The sequence below is a fragment of the Phaseolus vulgaris genome, chromosome 3, assembly GCF_051622355.1.
Source record: "Phaseolus vulgaris cultivar YP4 chromosome 3, ASM5162235v1, whole genome shotgun sequence".
Taxonomy (NCBI): domain Eukaryota; kingdom Viridiplantae; phylum Streptophyta; class Magnoliopsida; order Fabales; family Fabaceae; genus Phaseolus; species Phaseolus vulgaris.
Genome location: NC_143500.1, coordinates 13032397 through 13053925, shown reverse-complemented (window position 1 = coordinate 13053925; position 21529 = coordinate 13032397). Strand labels below are relative to the sequence as shown.

Below are 21529 nucleotides of genomic sequence, written 5' to 3'. Positions count from 1 at the left end.
GGATGCATACAAGTACTAGTACTTTAACAAACTAACATGGAGTGATAAGTTAGCTGAGATGGAAAGCTGATAGAGGGAATTGATTACGTTTCAGTGGCATCAAATAGAAGTTGTTTGAAGATAGTTGTTATGTATGTTGGATTTATTCATGTAACATAAGATCATCATTTTCTTTATTTCTCATTGAACTTCAGAACTCCGGAAAGTGTGTTGTGTAGGAGCGTTTAAAGAATGAATTCAATCGTTGTAGTCCTAGAATGTCATTTGGTAACCTGGGATTTTCAAATATACATATTACCTTGAACACGAGCATGAATCACCAATAATCCATACAAGAACAACTTCCGTCTTTAAAGTGATGGAATCGGGCTCGATCTCTTACTATTATCTCCACATTGTATATCCTGGAGATTAACTTAGTAACCCTGTGGCAATCATTGCACACCCTAAGATTCTTGAACACTCTAACTGCCATGCCTGGTCTTGAGTTCAAGATCCCAAATGCTATGGCAAGTCTCTCACTATGCAATCTTAGAGTGTTATGTTTACCATCATTAGCCTCATCAACCATTGTTGCTCCTGAGAAGTCGGGTAAATAACCTATTGATTGTAACTTCTCCTCAATTTCATTGACAAACTTGTATACATTTTCACTTTGTGGATGGGTGGTGTCCCCAGCAAAAAATTCATGAACCCCTCCATCTATCTCTATTAAACTACACCCAGGCTCTTTAGTCACACCCTTATCAGTCATTAGTTTTCTAAGCAACCCTACATCATTCCACCTACAAGCAGAAGCATATACTTTTGACAAAAGCACATAAACACCACTACACACACTCCCCTCTGATTCAAAGACTTGCCTCACCATTTCTTCACTTAGCTCAACACTTGCATGTTGCTTGCAACAAGCATCCAAAAGACTCCTCCAAATTACAGCATCTGGTTTGATTGGCATTTCTGAGACCACGTTTAGAGCCTCGTCGATCCGCCCAGCTCGAGCAAAAAGGTCAACAAGACAACCATAATGCTCCAATCTTGGTTCCACATTGTACTCCTTAGTCATCATGTCAAAATGCACAATACCCTCTTCAACCATGCCTCTATGGTTACATGCAGATAAAACACCAACAAAAGTGATTGAATTGGGAACGATTTTGTCTACCTTGACCATTCTGACATAATGGTCCAACGCAGCTTCAGCCTTACCATGCATTGCTAAGCCCATGATAATTGAATTCCATGAATTTACATCTCTTGCAGGCATGCTTTCAAAAACTTGCTTTGCAATTTCTAACTCCCCACATTTGCAATACATATCCACCAAACAAGTGTTGACCAAAACATCATCCACAATATTCTTGTCACACTTTTTCAAAATATAAGCATGTGCCCACAAACCCAAAGACAAAGAACCCAAACCAGCACAAGCACTAAAAACACTCTGCATCGTATACCCATCAGGGTCATGCTCCTTCTGCATCTCTCCAAACATTTTCAAAGCAGTGTCAAACTTTCCACCCTTTGCGTAAGAATCAATCATGATATTCCAGGAAACCTCATTTCTCTTATTCATCTTATAAAATATTTTCTCTGCCAAGTCCAAACGACCACATGTCGCATAAAAATGAATCAAACTGTTACAAACGTGTGTATCTAACTCAAACCCATGTTTCAAAGCGTGCGCATGCACCTGTTTTCCCTCACAAAGAGAAAACGTGTAAGCGCATGCCTTCAGAACAAAAGGGAAAGTGTGGTTATCGGGAACTGCGGTTTCCTCTTCCCCCGTCACCATTGCTTTGTAAAGCTCCATGGCCTTGTGTTTGTGGTTGGTGTTGGTGCTTCGCGCGTAGGCTCTTATGAGTGTGTTCCACATGAAGGAATTGGGGTTCGAAAAGTGGTGAAACACACGAGTAGCGTAGTTGAGATCAGCCACAGAGGAGTAAAGAAGAATTCTTGTATAGAGAAAAAGAGCTTGTGGGTGATTGGTGTGAACTGTGCGTAGCGTATGAGCGTGAATTTGCTTGAGTTGAGGCAAGGTGGTGGGTTGGTTCAACAAGTGGATGAGGTGTGTGTGGCTCAAGTGTTGGCTTTGGTCGTTGTTGGTGGCGGTTGTGGAGAAAAGCACAGGAGGGGGGCTTGTGGACATGGTGAAGGACCCAATCAAGTATATTACTATGAGGGATGTCTTTGGAAAAATTAGTGTAAAGAGATCAACAATGTTTCCATATCAACCCTTATCTTCTTCTTCACTACATGAAACGGATAAGGAGAAAACTAAGGTATAAGAAGAAAGATAATGATGGCCTTAGTTCAATTTTATTCTACTTATATTGTTTCTACCACTAAATATGCTACGGGTAATAATTAGCTAAAGATAGTGCTTGCTATCTAATTTAACTATTATTATTTTTGTAAATAATTTTTATTTAATATTTTCTTGAAATAATAGTGAACCAAACCAAACCAAAGTACACATTTTATTATCTGATTTGACGATTTTTAATTCAAAATCAAAACAAACCTTATAAGACAAACACCTCCAATGAAGGTTGGTATAAAATATTGTGAAGATATGATGAGAATGCAACTACAAAAATACATCATTCTTTGACATTCTTAGCAGCAACTTGAGTTGGTCATAAATGACACCTTACTTTAGAATTGGATCAATGTTCTAATTCAAAAACTCACCAAGACTTAGCACCAACCAAGACTCATATGGAAGTCCATATATTGTCAAATGGAATCAAAACACAAGGAATGAAGAACAAGAATTGAAAACTGGACAGAAATGAAAAACTAAGCTACTGAACCGAACCAAAATAAAGAAACAAAGCTGGAAAAACAGAATTAAACGGTGCAAATGAAAGGAAAGACTAGGAAATTAAAAATTGCCGAATGAAATTGAAAGAACATGAAGGAAGAAGAACACTTATAGAAGAAGCTTGCTGGATTTTAAGAATTGGAAGACACTTCACGCCACTTGGTTCCTTGACCCAAGATAAGTGATGGAATGCCGCCACTTGAAGCTCACCATAGCTCACAAGATAAGGCAAAGGAAGAAGAAGACTCAAGACTCACAATTTCTCTCCAAATTTGAGTATAGTCTCTCTACTATAAAATTCCAATCTGAAAAATACAAAGAGAAGCACCTTATTTATAGCCTATGAGGTGCTGAAAATGCAAGCTAAATGACTCACAAATGTAATGAAATTCGGCGCCAATCTAGACAATGAAGGAAGTGTGACTTTCCTTCCTAGTTTGGCACCTCCTAATCTCCTATCTACACTCTCCCTAGACTCCCTTACTACTTACACCTTTTTTATTACATCCAGACCCCTATTCTACAAAAGAAATAAGAAGAGCCATCTTATTATACTCTTGTTCCAAAGCTCTTGCCATGCTCCTAGTAATTCGTTGGGCTTGGGCTCCTTGATGGGCTTGGCCCCTTGTTGGGCTTGGACTTTATGGGCTTGAGCATCCTCTACTTGGTTTCCATCAAGATCTAATGTTACAGGATGATAAAAATCTGAAATGTGCATCTATATGCCACGGAAGCCCATCCTACGGTTGCATTGCTCTCTCTGAAGCTGCATAACATGCCTCCTTGTAGCTATTAGATCCTCCATGTCTTTTGTATTAATGGTTCGCATCCACTTGTCCTGTTTAAGCTGCAGTATACGCTCATAGGTCTCCATAACCTCCTTCCAAACGCTTGAATCATCTGTCTGCATCGCCTTCTCCAATTTCACTTCTCCCAATTGCTGCAATGTCGTGATCAGCTCTTCCATGTCCCTCAGATCATCCGTTCTCAGTGACTTTTCTAGCTTCTGCTGTGCCATTTCCTTGTACATGCCAATGCGTCTTTCCAGCCCCCCACCTCTCATACACTCCAGCTTTTCCAATATATCCCTACCGATTATCTCTACTAGTTCAGACTCCACACTGTGCTCATCAATTTCAACAAAGTAATGCAGTTAAAACAATGAACATCGCATCAAGATCCAGATATTGTTACAAAATCAAAATACTTTTTAGATTAGTCCTTCTCGTTCAAGCTTCACAACTAATAATCATCATATAACATTCTTAAAGTGTACAAATAAGGGTTGTTTAATCATTTCAAGCTACCCAGAAACAAGATGTGATGTTTTACCTAGTGGTGGAGCAATCCCACCCAGAGATATTGGCCACTTCAGTGAGTGCAAGCCGCCACGTTTGAACCCTATTGATGTCGGCAAGGAAACGTTTTTGGTGCAATTCAAAAGCCTGTGCATAGGTACCGGTTTGATGGCGAACATGGGATGGGTCAACATGGTAGAAAACAGGCACTATAATTTGGCCATTGTTCCTCTTACAGTGGGTGATTTTGACGAGCTCATCCAAGCACCAGCGTGAAGAAGCATAGTTTTGGGAGAAAACAACGACGGAGACCTTTGCATCGTGGATTGCCTTAAGAAGTGAGGGTGAAATCTCATCGCCTCGTTCCAAATCGTTGTCAATGTAAGTTTTGACTTGAAGCCTTCTTAATGCAGCGTAAAGATGGCTAGTGAAAGCGTAACGTGTGTCCTCGCCCCTAAAGCTAAGGAAAACTTGATGCCCTTGTTGAGGGGTCTTGGAGACCAAAGAAGAAGGAGGAGGAGGAGGAACAAATGATGCCATGTGTTCCATGAGTGTACCTACAGATTATAGAATGATCAAAATCTGCGTTTCAATAAACTATCGTTTATGTATTTAAGCGTGGAATTTGAGTGGATGCTTCCTTTTTTCTTAACTTTCTTTCGTGGGGACATAGTTGATTCTAAAACGAGGGAGAGCCCAAAATAATTCAAAGTTTTACGCTGGAAAGTCAACTCAGCTACTTCATCTCCGCGTTCATGAGTTGCCCTATAGTTAAAGTCAACTCAAAGTTTCTTCACTTTTGCAAATTTCATTTCGATAAGGATGGAAAAACGATAATAAAACCGCGTGACGCGTTGGGCCGAAATCATGCATGCATTTGGTGGACGTTGACTGCTATGGTGTTGGTTTTGCATTATGGTTTCATCTGAGTTTTAGAACTACTAAGAGCATATTGTGCAAAGAGTATTCAAATATTGAGAACTAATTAAAAAGAAAAATGCAGCTGAAATGTGAATTTCATTTGGAGAGATTAAATAATTTTAAAATTGTATTGTGTTGTGATAATAAACTGATATTTTTCATTTTGCGATCAAATTATACCATTTTTCTTGTCCAAAAAAGTTGATAGCTTGAGCATAAACCATGTGTTACTGTGGATTTCATGATTATCTTTAGTCTGCCTTAATCCCTTACTTTCTTCTATTCACTAACAAAAAAGAGTTTGATTTTTATTGAGGGTCAAAATCTGTGTACAAACCCAAAATTCTGTTTATTATAAACCGTTATGAATGGAAATCATCCGTCAATATTTGACTTGTAGAAATCATTATTAGCGAATTTTTTTCACTAAATAAATTGCCAATAACATAATTGGTTGGTAGTTTAACCACATGGATAAGATCATGATAACTAGCTATAAGTAAAGTACCCACATAATGCTCCTAAATTATATCCACACATATTGAAGGATAAATATTCTGTTATGGACAAATCCTTAGGTAAATTACTCACATATATGAAAAAGGCTTGAAATCATCTAAAATATTAAAAAAAAAACACCAAACTACAACAGTGACGGTGATGAAGGGCGGTTGCAGCGGTGGCAACAACAAAACAATGAGGCCGCGATGGTGGCAGCGTCGACAGTGAGAGAACAGAGGCAAAATGAAAGCAACGAGAACCTTTATCAATTAACCGAATGGAATGAGCAATACGCAATGAGCAATGAGAGAAAAAACAATAAGTGTGAAGAAAGAACTTACAAAGGAAGATGAAGAACACAAAGTATAATGAAGAGGAAGAGGAAGCCGCAAAGAAGACAAAAGGAAGTACACAAGAACGGAATGAAAGCGTATGTGGTGCACTTTGATTTAGAGTAAAAAATCGTTGTATAATTTTCACTCAAAGACGATGGTTGTGGGATTGAACTGTCGTCTTTTCACACACTTATTGGAATATATTGGTCCCTCACACAACCATCGTTTATTCACCCACTTTAATTTCAAAAATATCACCGCATTTTGATGGACAACGTTTGACAAAAACCGGTGTATATTTACTGTCGTAAATAAAAAAATTTACACTAATGATGTCTAACTACATACTTAAAAAAGATAAAAATGAAATGATAAAATTAACTAAAAAAGCGTAAAGTAAAGATATTTTATCAAAAAAGAAAGGATCTAGCATCACACCAGATAACATGGTAGGTAAATATAGTAAGATAACCCACCAAAAAGAGATGGGTCTATACAATTAGACCTTATCTTTTAATAAGTCCTTTTATATGAATTTTGATTTTTTTTTTAATTTGTAATTTGTTAGAGTAAAAGTTCAACATCTTAATATTATTTTTGATTAAATGCTTAAACTAATAAGGTATGAAGTTGCATCTTATAAGACAAAGATCAGATCATATTAGGACATCTTTTGTCAGACGATAAAAAGATTTTTTATCAACCACAACTTCTGTCAATTGAAAATTGAAGAACAAATGAAAGAGCATTAATCATATCTTTCACTTCATCTGATTTGTGTTGATGAATGTCAGAAGAAAAGAGCATCATAAATGCCAACCAAACCATCTGATATATAAAGTGAAAGAGCATCAGATGATAAGCTAAATACATACTCTAAGCTGACACACAGTCACAAAATATTCCTAAAGCTTGAGTCTATATCACAAAGATTGTTTCCTCTGTCCCTAAGACTCACGCCTAGCAACAACATTCAAACAACTCTTGGGACATGAGTTAAAGATGCAATTACGACCAACTTTCCTAACTCGACTATTTTCAATTCTGGCCCAACTACTTGACCTGTACAATGTGCACTTTTTCCATGGGACGATAGAAAAGGTTATGCTGCTGAGAGAAGTGTGTACTGTTAGTCATCCAAGATGTTGCATAAAGAATAAGAGCATTTAAAGTTGTATGGAGTGCATTAAATGTAACGTCATCTTGAAGCTCGTTAGATGCAAGGTGGACATTAAAGAAAAATTGAAGTTGTTCAATAGATATAAACAGTCTCTCAACGACTGTCTTCTCCCAGTTCCTATATAAAGCTTTCGATCAAGAAGAAAAAGAGAAGAACAAAGGTTGTACTATGCCAAAACGTTGTTCAATTATAGAGAAATAATCAAAACTTTAGAAAAAGGATCCTAGAGTTTATCGAAGGAACGCTGGTAGAATATATGGATCCAGAAGAACATAAAAAAAAAACACTAAGGGTGTTTATACAGCTACCTAGGAGATTAAGCTTACCATTATATTTGTCAAAAGATGTAATCCTTCCTTAGAGAGAAAAGACTTGATATGAACTAAGAGAGAAAGCTTAAACTTGTGTATTCATTGTCAGACGCAATTCTCTCTATAGATAGACCCAATGATCATATGATCATTGAAACCTTTATACTTTAGCCAGGAGTGGTTGTTTGGAAAATAATACTCAAGGAATTATCCACGATTGACTAAATGCCCAAAGAATACTCATTGAGCCATGAGTGGATTGGGAAAGAATACTTATTGAGTTAGGAGTGACATGGAAAAGAATACTTGTTGAGACATGACTTGGGAAAGAATACTTGTTGAGACATGACTTAGGAAAGAATACTTGTTGAGACATAAGTGACTTGGGAAAGAATATTCAATTAAGTCAGGAGTGACTTGGGAAAAAATACTTAAGGGGTTATCTAGGAGTGGTTACGAGCCTTAAGAATAGTGTATTGTATATCGTAGCATTAGTCTACCTATTTGAACTTGACTTGGTTAGTCAAGAATTGGATGTTAGTCTGTTGTGTGTATTTTTTACCCCTTGTCTCCTTTAGTTTGCATGTTATTATCATCTTCACTAACCCAAGAAGGAGAGTTATTGTGAGAGTATGAACCTAAATGCTTTTAAACTTCTTCTAACTAATGTTTTGAATTTGTACTTGTAATGTTTGACCAGACTTAGAAATAGTAATCTAATCACTTGAGAATCATTGATCAAGTAACTCAGATGAGTTGTATAATCATTGTTTTTCTTAACCTTTTAATCGAAGAAGCTGAGCTCTAAATAAGTTTAAAAAATATTTTCATTTGACCAAATTTCTCATTGTTTGTTGAGAATGTATCATTTGTATTACATCAAATATAACATATTGAAAGTATTTTATGAAAATATACTTCATCATGTGAGTCTATTTTTACAAAGTTTTGCATCTCAAACTTGCACTAATTGTGATCCATCAAATGCAAGAATTACAATATGATTATGTGTTAGAGTTAATGAGAAAATGTCACATACAAATGATTTAGTGAAGTTAGCTTATTGTGTCTGACATTATATATTAAACGAAAGGATTATTGTTTAATGAACTAAATCATCATCTAAATATCATTTTTATAAAGAAATATGCAAAAAAAATTAAAAAATTAATTTAATTAAATCTCAATTCAACTTTTTCTTTATGTGATCTCGTGATTTCTAAAAAAACAATAAAATATGATATGAAAAGTAACATGAAGTGTGATATTTTAAAGAAAGAAGAAGAAAAACTTATAAAACCATATTTTTTAAGGACAATTTCAATCTTTTTAACATAAAAAATTATTTACAGAAAAAGAAAGTTAGAGAAAGAAGGCTCGAGAGAAGGTTAGATGATATAAAGGTTAACTAATGTGTATATTTTCTTTCATATTATGTTATGGTGCCATATTGATATTAAAGCCAAATATCATTGGATTCACTTCGAAGTATTAAAATTAAAACCTTATTTGAATGATTCCGTGAACCTTTTCTTAAATTTATGTATCATTACAAAATAAAAAGTTAATACTAATGAGTAAAAATTGGTTCTGATTAATTAATAACAAATTCTAAAATTATAGATATTAATTCATTAACATCATTTTAGAATGTCGACTCTAAATATCGTCAAGATAACATTAACTTAATTATCACTAAAATTTAAATTAAACTTTAATTAAATTAGTTTAGTATTTGTTTCTCCAACACTAATATTTTTTTTTTAAATTAGTATCATTTAACTAACGTTAATATAACTTATTTTTAATATTTATTTAAATTTATATTGATCACTAAATTAAAATTATTTTATTATTCATTTAGTTTTGTTTCCACTTAGTTTACACTATTTTAATTTATTTTTAATACTAATTTAAATTAAATAGCTTAAATAAATATTAAACTAAATAAAATGGCTAACATTTTATATTTATAACCTTTTGAATCGAAACTTGAATTAAATAGGATATCTACTCTTAGGCCATGGCTTTTTTTCCCTATCAATAATACCTATATGAAACATGCCAAATATTGTGACTTATGAAAGTTGTTATTCATTATTATTTCTCCTATCAAAATTGTCGTTAGATATTTTTTCAATCTTACTTATCTAAAAACATGAGACCATCAAAACGACAGGGCCTTTTCATAAAATAAAAAGTTATTCTCAAAGTTTTAAAAGTTGTGTTAATGTTGATGTAGATACAAAATGAGCACATGTGGAAGCAATAAGCATATAAAAGAAAATAGAGTAAAATAAAATAATGATATCGAGAATTTTTAACGTGCAAAAATCTTATCATCTTGAAAAGTAAAAACCCTAGTCCAGAAAATGTCTCTACTCTGAAAGTGAGATTAAAATATTTGTTTCTCTCACTCTATGGAGGTAACATTTAATCTCACCCAACAAAGGATGAAATAAGATGTTTCTCTAACCTCTCACTCGGATTTCTAATTTCACACTATGGTGAATATCAAATCTCTCATTTACTCTCTACACTACAAAAAAATCATTAAATATAAACTAATTTTATATTCAAAATAATTAGTTACTATTGACTAAACTATAAACCATTTTATAAACTAAAAAAATTACTGGTATTTAAAGTAATTTTTATTATTAATAAAAATTTATAAAGTAATTTCTAAATTTGTATCCACCCATTACCTACCAATGTTTTAACTACTAACTACTTTATATTCTAAATTAGTCTTTTAAAAACTAATTTAGAATATAAAATATTAGTAGCTGCTAATTTAAATACCCATTGAGAAACCATTTTATAAATTTTTTATTAATAATAGAAATCACTTTACATACTAATAAAATTTTAGCCTCTAAAATAATATCTAATTTAAATAATATAGTGATTAATTATTTTTTTTGTTTAAATTTTGTTTTTATTTAATGATTTTCTTGTAGTGTTATGTTGCTCTATTCACTTGCTTGAATTTCTCTTCCTCATAAGTTCCATTTATATAGAAAAGGAGATGAACTTTCTTCATAAAGAGATCATGGATAATTAATGTTTGTCACATTTTTAAGATATATTGAAAATACTATCTTTAAATTTCTAAGTTGAACTTCATAGTATTAAAGAAAGATATAATTTCAAAACTTTAGAATGTCTATTATTAAATATATTCAATTGATCAATTACCAATATTTATTGGTCATGATCTACCATTAATTAAGGATTTATAACAATTTTTGTTATTGTCATGCACCAGAAAAAGGAAAAGATCACTCATTTGTTGTAAGAAAATGAACAAGGATAAGTTTATGTCTTGTGTTTCTTGTTGAATAGAAATTTTACTTCTGAATAAGATTTGTAACTTCATCGACAAAAATGGAACAAAATTTTGATAAACTCATTCTTTCTATTTCTTCGAAAACTTTCTAAGATTTCTTATTAAAATATAGACAAAAATACGATATCAAACAATAATTTATGCAAAAACAACCTAAGGTTTTCGCTACCAAATTTAGAATATAAATAATTGGTAGTTAAAACTTTGGTAGCTAAATTAGATACTGTATTGTCACGATACTGCCAAGAATTGGGCCGATTAGATTTGCCAGGCATCGGCCGATTGGGCCTAATAGGAATCAGGCCAAGGAGGCCTGATAGGAAGAAAAGGCAGGCCTAAGCCCAATCCGACAGTCTTAAAGAAATAAACATCGTAAAACGGCTTCGCCAAATCTAATAAATACTCTGATTCGCTGGCGCAATATCCCTGATTATATTGCTTGAATACTCTGATTTACTTGCACAATATCCCTGATTATATCGCTTGAATACTCTGATTTAATTGCACAATATCCCTAATTATATCACTTAAATACCCTGATTTGCTTGCACAAATATTCCTGATTATGTTGCATAACTGCTTTCATTATATGACAGAAAATGTTCCGATATATTCAGATTTTAGGAAAGGTTACCATAATATGACACATTAATGCCCGAGAAAGCCAGGGTCCAAAGGCACAGCTCATGAGGCCTTATAAATAGACAACCACCCCAAAGGAGTATCTCAACTTGCTTTTTTACATTATATACACTAGATATACAGAATTTTATGTTCTTACTGACTTGAGCGTCGAAGTGTAATTACAGGAGGAGCCCCCACACGTTCTCTGGAAGCTGGTCCACTAAAGCTTGAAGGGAGGCCACCAGGAGCTCATCTGGATTTCGACCGACCTCAAGCCCACAGTGGGGCCCGATAAAATGGTTCCCCCAACCATTCCCGTTATATCAGAAAGATACAAATCATGAGGACCAAACAGACGCCAACATCTGAAGCCGAAGAGGTTGTCACATTACAACAGGTAATGGAGACAATGCGTACGTTACAACGCAAAAACGAGGAATCAAGAAGACAAGTTAAGGAGTTCCAAGCCGCTCAGGAACTCCTCCGGGAGGAGTCTGCGGCAGAACAACAAAGGCTAAGGGACGAGGCCGAAGCCTCCAGACGGCTGATGGAGGATGCCATTCGGGCACACGAGGAGTTGCAGAGAGTTAACGAGGTTCTAAGGAGGACATTCCAAGGGAGGACGGTTGCAGGACCCGCAGACCAAGCTCAAGGGAGATGGCGGAGGGACCCCCGTCCTTTCTCTCAGGCCATTATGGAAGAACCAATTCCCCCGCACTACATGATACAAAAAATGCTCGCTTTCTCAGGCCTGGAAGACCCCGAGACTCACCCCAAAGGCTTTTCAAGCCCAAATGTTGATCTCGAGGGGCTCAGACGCGGTCAGATGTAAGTTGTTGCAGGCCATCTTTACTGGAACGGCTATGCGATGGTTCACCGGGATCCCGGACGGAGCGATAAGCTCATTCCAGGAGTTTTCCCAGCTATTAGAGGAGCAGTTCGCGACCAACATCATCATACCACTGAGGATTGCCGACCTTTTTGACATCAAGCAAAAAGAGGATGACCGCTAAAGGAGTACCTAAACCGTTTTTGAAGTATCAGTATGCCTCCAGAATCCTCAGGATGAGATGGTGGTGGACACGTTCGTAAAAGGTTTGCGAGCGAATCCTTTCAGTGACTCCCTACTCAGAGAGAGACTGATGTCAATGATGGAAATCAGGGAGCGAGTCTCAGTTCACACAATAACTGAAGAGGCCATCCGACGAAAGAAGCCGAGGGAACGACAAGACGAAGGGAGATACCAGGAGCGGATTCGAGATGCTCAGTCGAGATCGACTGAGACAACTGTCAAGCAGTCGGATGATAGGTGGAGCTCCCCTATCCCAGAAGATCGGTTTGCTAAAGCTTGAAGGTAGCAACTAACGCCTCATCCAGTTGGCTGACCGAGCACCAGAAGGGAGACCAAGAAGAGCTCATTCGTAATCCGACTGGCTTTGAGAAGGCGAGAACAAGTTAGATGGGGGAATCATCCCGAGAACATGGAATGCTTCGAGGCTTCGCTTATACTTTAGCTAAGTGTAATTTGTTCCCCATGTTCCCCATTTTGCAGGACGACACTATTTTCCCTTGAGTTTTTTTAAAATTTCCTCAAGAGGTTTTTAATGAGGTAGAACTTTAATAAAACTGCAATTTTGAATACTTTGTTACATGCCTATGTGATTTCTGATATATTCTCATGATGCTTAAAAATATATTCTCGGACGACTGTGTCCGATAAAAAACAACTCAAAATTGGGAGTTGTGACTTATGCGGACGACCGAATCCGATAAAAAACAACTCAGAATAGGGAGTTGTGACATTCTCGGACGACCGTGTTCGATCAAAAACAACTCAGAATTGGGAGTTGTGACATTCTCAGACAACCGTGTTCGATAAAAAACAACTTAGAATAGGGAGTTGTGATGTGACATAACTCAGACGACCGAATTCGATCAAAAACAACTCAGAACAGGGAGTTGTGACATTCTCGGACGACCGTGTTCGATAAAAAAACAACTCAGAATAGGGAGTTGTGACATAACTCGGATGACCTAATCCGACAAAAACAACTCAGAATAGGGAGTTGTGACATACTCGGATGACTAACTCCGATAAAAAACAACTCAGAACAGGGAGTTGTGACATACTCGGATGGCCAAGTCCGATCAGAAACAACTCAGAACAGAGAGTTGTGATTTTCTCCCATGATCAAATCCGATAAAAAATAACCCAGAATAGGGAGTCGTGATTTTATCACACAATCAAATCCGATAAAAAATAACCCGAAATAGAGAGTTGCGATTTTATCACACAATCGAAGTCCGAGCAAAACAACTCAAAATAAGGAATTGTAGCATCTTCGGACCAAGAAGACCAATTTAGTAACGCTAGGGTCTCCCAAGCTTACGAAAATAAAGTAGAATTTAAATCGTCCCTGCAGTTTAAAATACATAGAAAATGATTGTTAAATCACACATCTTTAACGAGTTTGCCATCCACGACGGCATAACAGGGATTCACATCGAGAAAATCTATTTTAGGATGATTGACACATGCCTACTCCATAACAGCTTCAAAACCGACGGCATACGATTTGGTTATATAATTCTTCAAAGATTCAGAGGTATTCGCCCACTCAGCCTCCCTATGGACGATCTTCCCTTTCAGCTCGTGGATCTCGTCCTCGTGGATCCTCACATCCTTTTTCAGCTTGTGAATCTGGAGAAACAAATCGGTCTTCTCCTGAGTCCAACGACCCTCCTCGTTCCGAAGATGGTCTATCTCCACAACCTCGGTCTGAAGGCGGTTGATCTCCGGTTGAAGCTCGCCCACTTGGCGCTAAAGCATTTCGATCTGCTCCAGATTTTTTTGAGTCTTAACATTTTCAATACTCTCCAATGTAGTGGCTTGAGCAAGAAGACCTTCGGCATCGCCACCCAGGCGTCACAATGCTTGAAATTCCAAAATTTCCCGCCCAAATATATGAAAGGAAAGATACCGAGTAGAAACTAGCCCATAAAGGTTGGAGCTCAAGTCATTAAGGTATGCTAGGTATTGGGCCGACGAAGCTTCTTAGGCATTAGGCCGATGGTGAAGACCTGACCAGATGCTCCAAGCCTTTACGCCTTGTGAACTCTGCTCAAGGCTGGGGGGCTGTGTACTGTCTCGATACTGCCAGGAATTGGGCCGATTGGACTCGCTAGGCATTGGGCTGATGGTGATGACCTGTCCAGATGCTCCAAGCCTTTACGCATCGCGAACTCTGCTCAAGGCTGGGGAGCTGTGTACCATCCCGATACTGCCAGGAATTGGGCCGATTAGGTTTGTCAGGTATCGGCCGATTGGGCCTAATAGGAATCAGGTCGAGGAGTCCTGATAGGAAGAAAAGGCAGGCCTAAGCCCAATCTGACAGTCTTAGCGAAATAAACATCGTAAAACGGCTTCGCCAAATTTAATAAATACTCTGATTCGCTGGCGCAATATCCCTGATTATATCGCTTGAATACTCTGATTTGCTTGCACAATATCCCTGATTATATCACCTAAATACCCTGATTTGCTTGCACAAATATTCCTGATTATGTTGCATAACTACTTTGATTATATGACAGAAAATGTTTCGATATATTCAGATTTTAGGAAAGGTTACCATAATATGACACATTAATGCCCGGGAAAGCCAGGGTCCAAAGGCACAACCCATGAGGCCTTATAAATAGACGATCACCCCAGAGAGTATCTCAACTTGCAACATAATCTGATTTAATAGCACAATATCCCTAATTATATCACCTAAATACCCTGATTTGCTTGCACAAATATTCCTGATTATGTTGCATAACTACTTTGATTATATGACAGAAAATGTTTCGATATATTCAGATTTTAGGAAAGGTTACCATAATATGACACATTAATGCCCGGGAAAGCCAGGGTCCAAAGGCACAACCCATGAGGCCTTATAAATAGACGACCACCCCCAAGGAGTATCTCAACTTGCTTTTTTACATTATATACACTAGATATACAAAATTTTATGCTCTTACTGACTTGAGCGGCGGAGTGTAATAACAGGAGGAGCCCCCACACGTTCTCTGGAAGATGATCCACTAAAACTTGGAGGGAGGCGACCAGGAGCTCATCCAAATTCCGACCGACCTTGAGCTGGCGAGAACAGATACCAATTTAGAAACTATTTAACAACAATAGAAACTAATTTAGAAACCATTTTTTTTAGTTTCTAAAATGGTTTCTAATTTAGTTACTATTGCAACTAATTATTTTGGTATCTAAAAATTGGTTTCTATATGATGATTTTCTTGTAGTGAGAGGCTATTAATCCGTTTTTACTTTAAAAAAAAAATCTTATTGAAAACCCTATATTTTAAATGTGTTAAAATTTAAAGATATTCTAGAACTAGTTTTCAAAATTGAATATTTTTAAAACATATAAAAAAAATGTATATTCAATAAAAGGAGGTGGATATCAATTGTTTAACTAGAATCGCGTGATTAATGGGTAGGGTTTATGGTTTTATATTCCTGTTGGGTCCATGTATTGGACTAGCCAATTGAGCCCAAAATGGTTTTAGTCATATCGGATAAACTCAGGGACAACACATCTTCCACCCATAATTTCAACTTATATCTCATGAATTTTAAATTTTCAACTTTAGTTTCTGGTTTAGGATGCTTATTTTTAGTTTCAGATTATATAATTGAGAGATCCTTGGATTAGACAATTCGAAATTCAAAATTCGAAACGTGAAACGTTAATGTTCTTTTATTCTAAAATATTTTGAAATACAAAATTTACTGAAATATATATATTTGTATTTTAGATTGTATATAATAGAATATAAATTTGCAATTCAGATTCTAGATTCTGTAATTTAAAATAAAAAATATATTTTGAATTGTATAATATATAATATAATTTTTTTATTATAGAATGTATATTATCAAATATAAATATGTATTTTATATTGCACATTCTATAATAAAAAAAATATATTTTAAAATATATATTCCTGAATATAAAATAAAATATATTTTTTAAATTATACAGTCTAAAATATATTTTTAAATTAAAAATATATTGCATAATATTTTAATATATTTAAGATTTTACAATCTGTAATATATTTTCTATTTTTTTCTTTTTAAATGTGAAGTAGAGGCAGTTTTGTCTTTCACTACCCCCATTGAGGTGCATCTTCAAAGCATAATGCATTAGTCTAAACTAAGACATAAAAATATATTGTTTAATCCAAAGTAAGGAAGACCCAAAACAAAACTAAAACTTGGGTATTTCATGGGGCTAAATTTTTATAATAAAAAATTGAAATTGTTTTTTCTTAATTCTAATGCTAAATTTAATTTATATTTTTTGGGAAAAAAACTAGAGGTATTTTATCAAAGAATGGTTAAATTGGAATAATCTTACACTAGTTGATGTACTTGTTTAATATTAAAACAAATTTAATTTGAATCTTAGATAAATTTTAAGTATAAAAACATAGCAGTGGTAATAATGAATTTGGATTGAAACATAAACTTTTATTAAAATATGAAATATTTAAATTAGGAGAATCATGATGTCATAGTTATTTTAATAAATATAATTATTTACATTTAAAAAACAAATAGAGGACACCCAATATTCCTACTTGGCAAACTTAAACAAAACAAAAAAAAAGAGGATGTTTTATTTGTGTAGCATAGCAAGTACAATTATTTGTTATTTTTTAAAAATGGAAACTAAAGAGATTTATATTAATGCAAATAGAAAGCATAATATGATGCATTTGAAGTTGTTGTTGAAAGGTGATGATGATTGGTGGTGCTGCGTCTCTTTCTTATCACTCCACCTGTCGTATCCTCAACCACCCACTTAATCGCTCTTTTTTAGCATTATCCTCTTTTCAATTACTCTATTTCTTATGCTTCCAAACTCTGTTTTTCATATTGCTTTATCTTTCTAAAATAATAAACATAGAGAGTGAGTTGAAATAATATATTTCTGTGACATAATTTTTTATATGATATTTTATTTTATATTAAGTACAACAGATATTGACAAATTATTAAATCTTATCATTGATGGTTATTAATTGTATTCGACACAATTTTTCAAACTCCCAATTCAGGTAGAATGTGAATTCAACATTCGAAGTATAAAAAAAAAAAATTGTAAAATAAAAATTAATTTTAAAAATAAAAATAATTAGTTGTTATAGTGATTAAATTAGAAATTGTCATAAAGACAAAAAATTTTAGTTTTTAAATTAATTTTTATTATTTATTAAATGATTTTTAAATTGATATTTAATTAGCAATTAAGTTTTTGCTATCAAATTTAGAATCTAAATAATTAGTAGTTAAAACTTAGGTAGCTAATTAGATATCAATTTAGAAACTATTTAATAATAATAGAAACTATTTAACAATAATAAAAATTAATTTAAATTTTTTTTTTAATTTCAGTTTCTAATTTAGTTATTATAGTAACTAATTATTTTTTATTTTAAAATTAGTTTTTATTTTATAATTTTATTTAGAGTGGATAATTTGATAAAGATAAAAAGTTGAAATAACTTTTTAAGTAATCTAAAAATTTGTTTGTGTAGTTCAATGTTTGAGGTCAAAAGAACCTACCGGTGCTAATTTTGATATGTATAACATAAACCTATACAATTTTATTTTTTTTGTCTATATAGCTCCTTATTTAAAAAAAAAAATCAACCTTACAATAATATCTTTGTTGCAAAATTCGAGGATTTAATGGATTAGTTCGCACCAATAAAGATATGTTTAGGCTTATTTAACATTTATTTGCATAATAATAATTTACTAAATTTATTACACCGTGAGTGCACAACCAAAAGAACTAAGAAAGATATTATTTTAGGTTGAATTAAGCTTCGTGGTGTGGGTTGTGGCAGCCCGGGAATTCCATGACTAAAGCTCATTTGAATGCTTCTTTCTGCACCTCCGTCACGTCTTTTAGCCACCCCTATAAACTTTAAAACTTCTAAATTATCATTCAGTAAAAAGATAAAAATGGAAGGTAATGTTTTACTATTTGCTGCTAAATGAAGAAGGTGACCGGGTGGCGGTGATTGTTGTGGTGGTGTTGATGGTGGTTGACGATAATTCGTTCGTGGTGGTAGTGTTGATGGTGGTTAGTGGCAATTTCGTGGTGGTGTCATTCTCAAGTGAGTTTTTCGACTCCGTTTCATGCGTGCTCTTAATTTTTTATATTTTGGATTGGCTAATCGTCGGATTATATATAATCCATAAGTTTCAATGTTAAGGAATCATGTTTTGGATTTCGTAACACGAAACTTAATTATGGATTCAGAATAACATTCTGGATTATTCAATCCATAATACACCATTGTGTTTCATATTAAATAATTTGGAAAGTTAATATGGATCCAGAACTAAGTTTCGTGTTACATAACACGAAACCCAAGCACTGAATTAAAACTTCCAAATTAGGAAATTCATACATATACCAGATCCAGAAATGAACCAAAACTCATGTTTCTGGAATGCGTAATCTGGTAGTAATATTTAAGTTATAAATGACTTATGGATTACCCAATCCAGAAGTCATTTTATGGATTACCCAATCCGGAAGTCATTTTATAACTTAAAATATGACTTACGGATTATCCAATCCGGAAGTTTTTTTTAAGTTAGCAAATGACTTATGGATTACCCAATCCAGAAGGTATTTTTTAATTATCAAATAAGTTATGTATTATCAAATTGGGAAGCTATTTTTTAGTTTTAAATGACTTATGGATTACCCAATCTGAAAGTTATTTTTGAGTTATCAAATGACTTGTGGATTACCTAATTCGGAAAGGAAATTTAATGTTGTTTTTAATTTGCATAATTGTATGAATTTGAATGAAAATTAGAATAAAATGGAAATTTATGTTTTATTAATGAAGGTGAAAGTATGGACATGGAGGTTGGATTGTTTACAAAAAGATCCAATGAAGTAGAAATGATGTGTAGTATGGAAGAATTAATGAATTATGGTACCCATTTTACAACAGATGAGGTGAATAACATTTCATTTTGATTCATGTTTACTACATTATAATTTAAAGAAATTTGTAATATTGTTAGAATAATTTTGTGTAGGGGTTTCCTTCGCGAGAAGAATTACTTGAATGGGTTCGTAGGGTTGGTTGTGGACTTGGTTTTGTTATTGTCATTATTAGGTCTGGCACATGTGTCTTGTTAGGCTGTGAAAGGGGGGGTAGGTACAAAAAGTACAAGGATGGTTTGGATGTTATTGTAACTAGTACTCGAAAATGTCATTGTCCCTTTAAATTGCGAGGTGAACCTATTGGAAATGGTCAAGGTTGGGTACTTAGGTAATATATGGTACTCATAATCATGATTTGTATGATACATTAGTTGGCCATCCATATGCGGGCAGATTAAAAGGGAATGAACATTCCATGCTTGTTGATATGATTAAAAGCATGGTTAAGACGGATAACATACTACATACTTTAAAGAAGAATAATGAGGATAATATGACAACAATAAAACAAGTATATAATGCAATATATCCGTACAAGAGATCAGTTAGAGGACCAAGAACTGAATTACAACAGTTAATGATGTTGTTAGACCGTGACAACTATCTTCACTGAAGTATGTGTCATGAGTCTTCCAATGTTGCTAATGATATTTTTTGGACTCATCTTGATGCTGTGAAACTTTTGAATGCATTTAATATTTCATTTTTTTATGGATACAACTTACAAAACGAACAAATATCGATTTCCTTTGCTTGAGATTGTTGGTGTGACTTGTACAGGGTTGTCCTTCTCTGTTGGGTTTGCGTTCTTATCTAGCGATGAAGAAAAGAACATCATATGAGCACTACAAAAATTTAGAGGGTCACCTTTGACATTGCATGTGGGGCTTGAAGTCATTGTTTGTGATAGAGGTCTTGCTTTGATGAATGTCATCAATATTGTGTTTCCTAAAGCAACAAATCTTCTTTGACGGTTTCACATCAATAAGAATGTCAAAGCAAAATGTAAAATGTTCGTAGATTCTGTTGAGGCTTGGCAAATTGTGATGGATTCGTGGAGGACTTTCATTGACTGTACAAAGATCGCTAAATTTGATGGGTTTGTTAAAATGTTTGAGACTATTTGTTCACCGTGGCCATTAGTTGTTGAATATGTGAAGAACACATGGATTATTCCGCATAAAGAAAAGTTTGTGAAGTGTTGGACAAATTCGTTAATGCATTTGGGAAATACAACATTAAACAGGTATGTCTATAAATGTTGGATGTAGTTTATATCAAAATATGCTTTTACTTTCTTTAAAACGTGTATAACGTCTAATTGTTTTATGTTTTATACTTATATAGGGTTGAATCAGCTTATTGGTCTTTGAAACGAGTATTACAAAATAGCATGGGAGACATGTGCTCGTGTTGGGATGCTATAAAACACGTTATTATACTTCAACAGAACGAAATCAAGACATCCTTTTAGATGAGTCTACATGTCATAGGACACACATTCAATGAGAACTTGTATAAAATGTTGGTTGACATTGTATCTAAACATGCTTTGATTCGCATTGTTAAAGAGTTTGATTGGGTCAATGTTGTGGATTTTTATAGTGAACGTTGTGGATGTGTACTTAGACGGACTCACAAATTACCATGTGCTTGTGAGTTAGCCATATATGTTATGAGTGTCATTTCACTCAATGAAGTTCATGTTATGTGAACTTTTTCAGATTTATCTAAATTGGATTCATCATGTGAGTTGTTAATTCAACAAGAATGGGATGTCATTCTATCCTGGTTCAAACATATTGATATTTGTGGAAAAATGACAATTAAGAATAAGTTGCGTGAAATTGCCTACCTGGACATGACAATAATATGAGCACCACTTAATGCAATTAAGACAAAAGGATCCCATAAGAGTAAAACAAACAAATTTCATAAGTCTAACAACACAAACTTTCATATTTTGAGCATGTAGATTGCATCCATTTTGTACATGATAGCTCATCATCTTTGAAGACCCCTAAGGGAAAGGTTAAGGTGACAACCAACACCAATGCAGTTCCCATGCTTGATCAATTTCATATGAAATGTCACCCTTATATTTTGGATGTAATAAATGTCAAAGTTGA

The 21529-nt window shown here is 34.3% G+C and overlaps 2 protein-coding genes across 2 annotated transcripts; both read right to left on the bottom strand.

Annotated features, from left to right (window-relative positions):
* Nucleotides 1–121: 121 nt before the first annotated feature.
* Nucleotides 122–2276, bottom strand: CRR28 (Tetratricopeptide repeat (TPR)-like superfamily protein). Its single transcript, XM_068606841.2, has one exon. The coding sequence runs from the start codon at nucleotides 2147–2149 to the stop codon at nucleotides 317–319; it is 1833 nt and encodes a 610-aa protein (XP_068462942.1). The 5' UTR covers nucleotides 2150–2276; the 3' UTR covers nucleotides 122–316.
* Nucleotides 2277–3025: 749 nt separating this feature from the next.
* LOC137806628 (toll/interleukin-1 receptor-like protein) lies at nucleotides 3026–4769 on the bottom strand. The gene is made up of 2 exons (XM_068606840.2): nucleotides 4160–4769; nucleotides 3026–3948 (listed from the first exon to the last, which is right to left on the bottom strand). Exons 1-2 carry the CDS (start codon nucleotides 4672–4674, stop codon nucleotides 3546–3548), a joined length of 918 nt encoding a protein of 305 aa, XP_068462941.1. The 5' UTR covers nucleotides 4675–4769; the 3' UTR covers nucleotides 3026–3545.
* Nucleotides 4770–21529: the final 16760 nt, after the last annotated feature.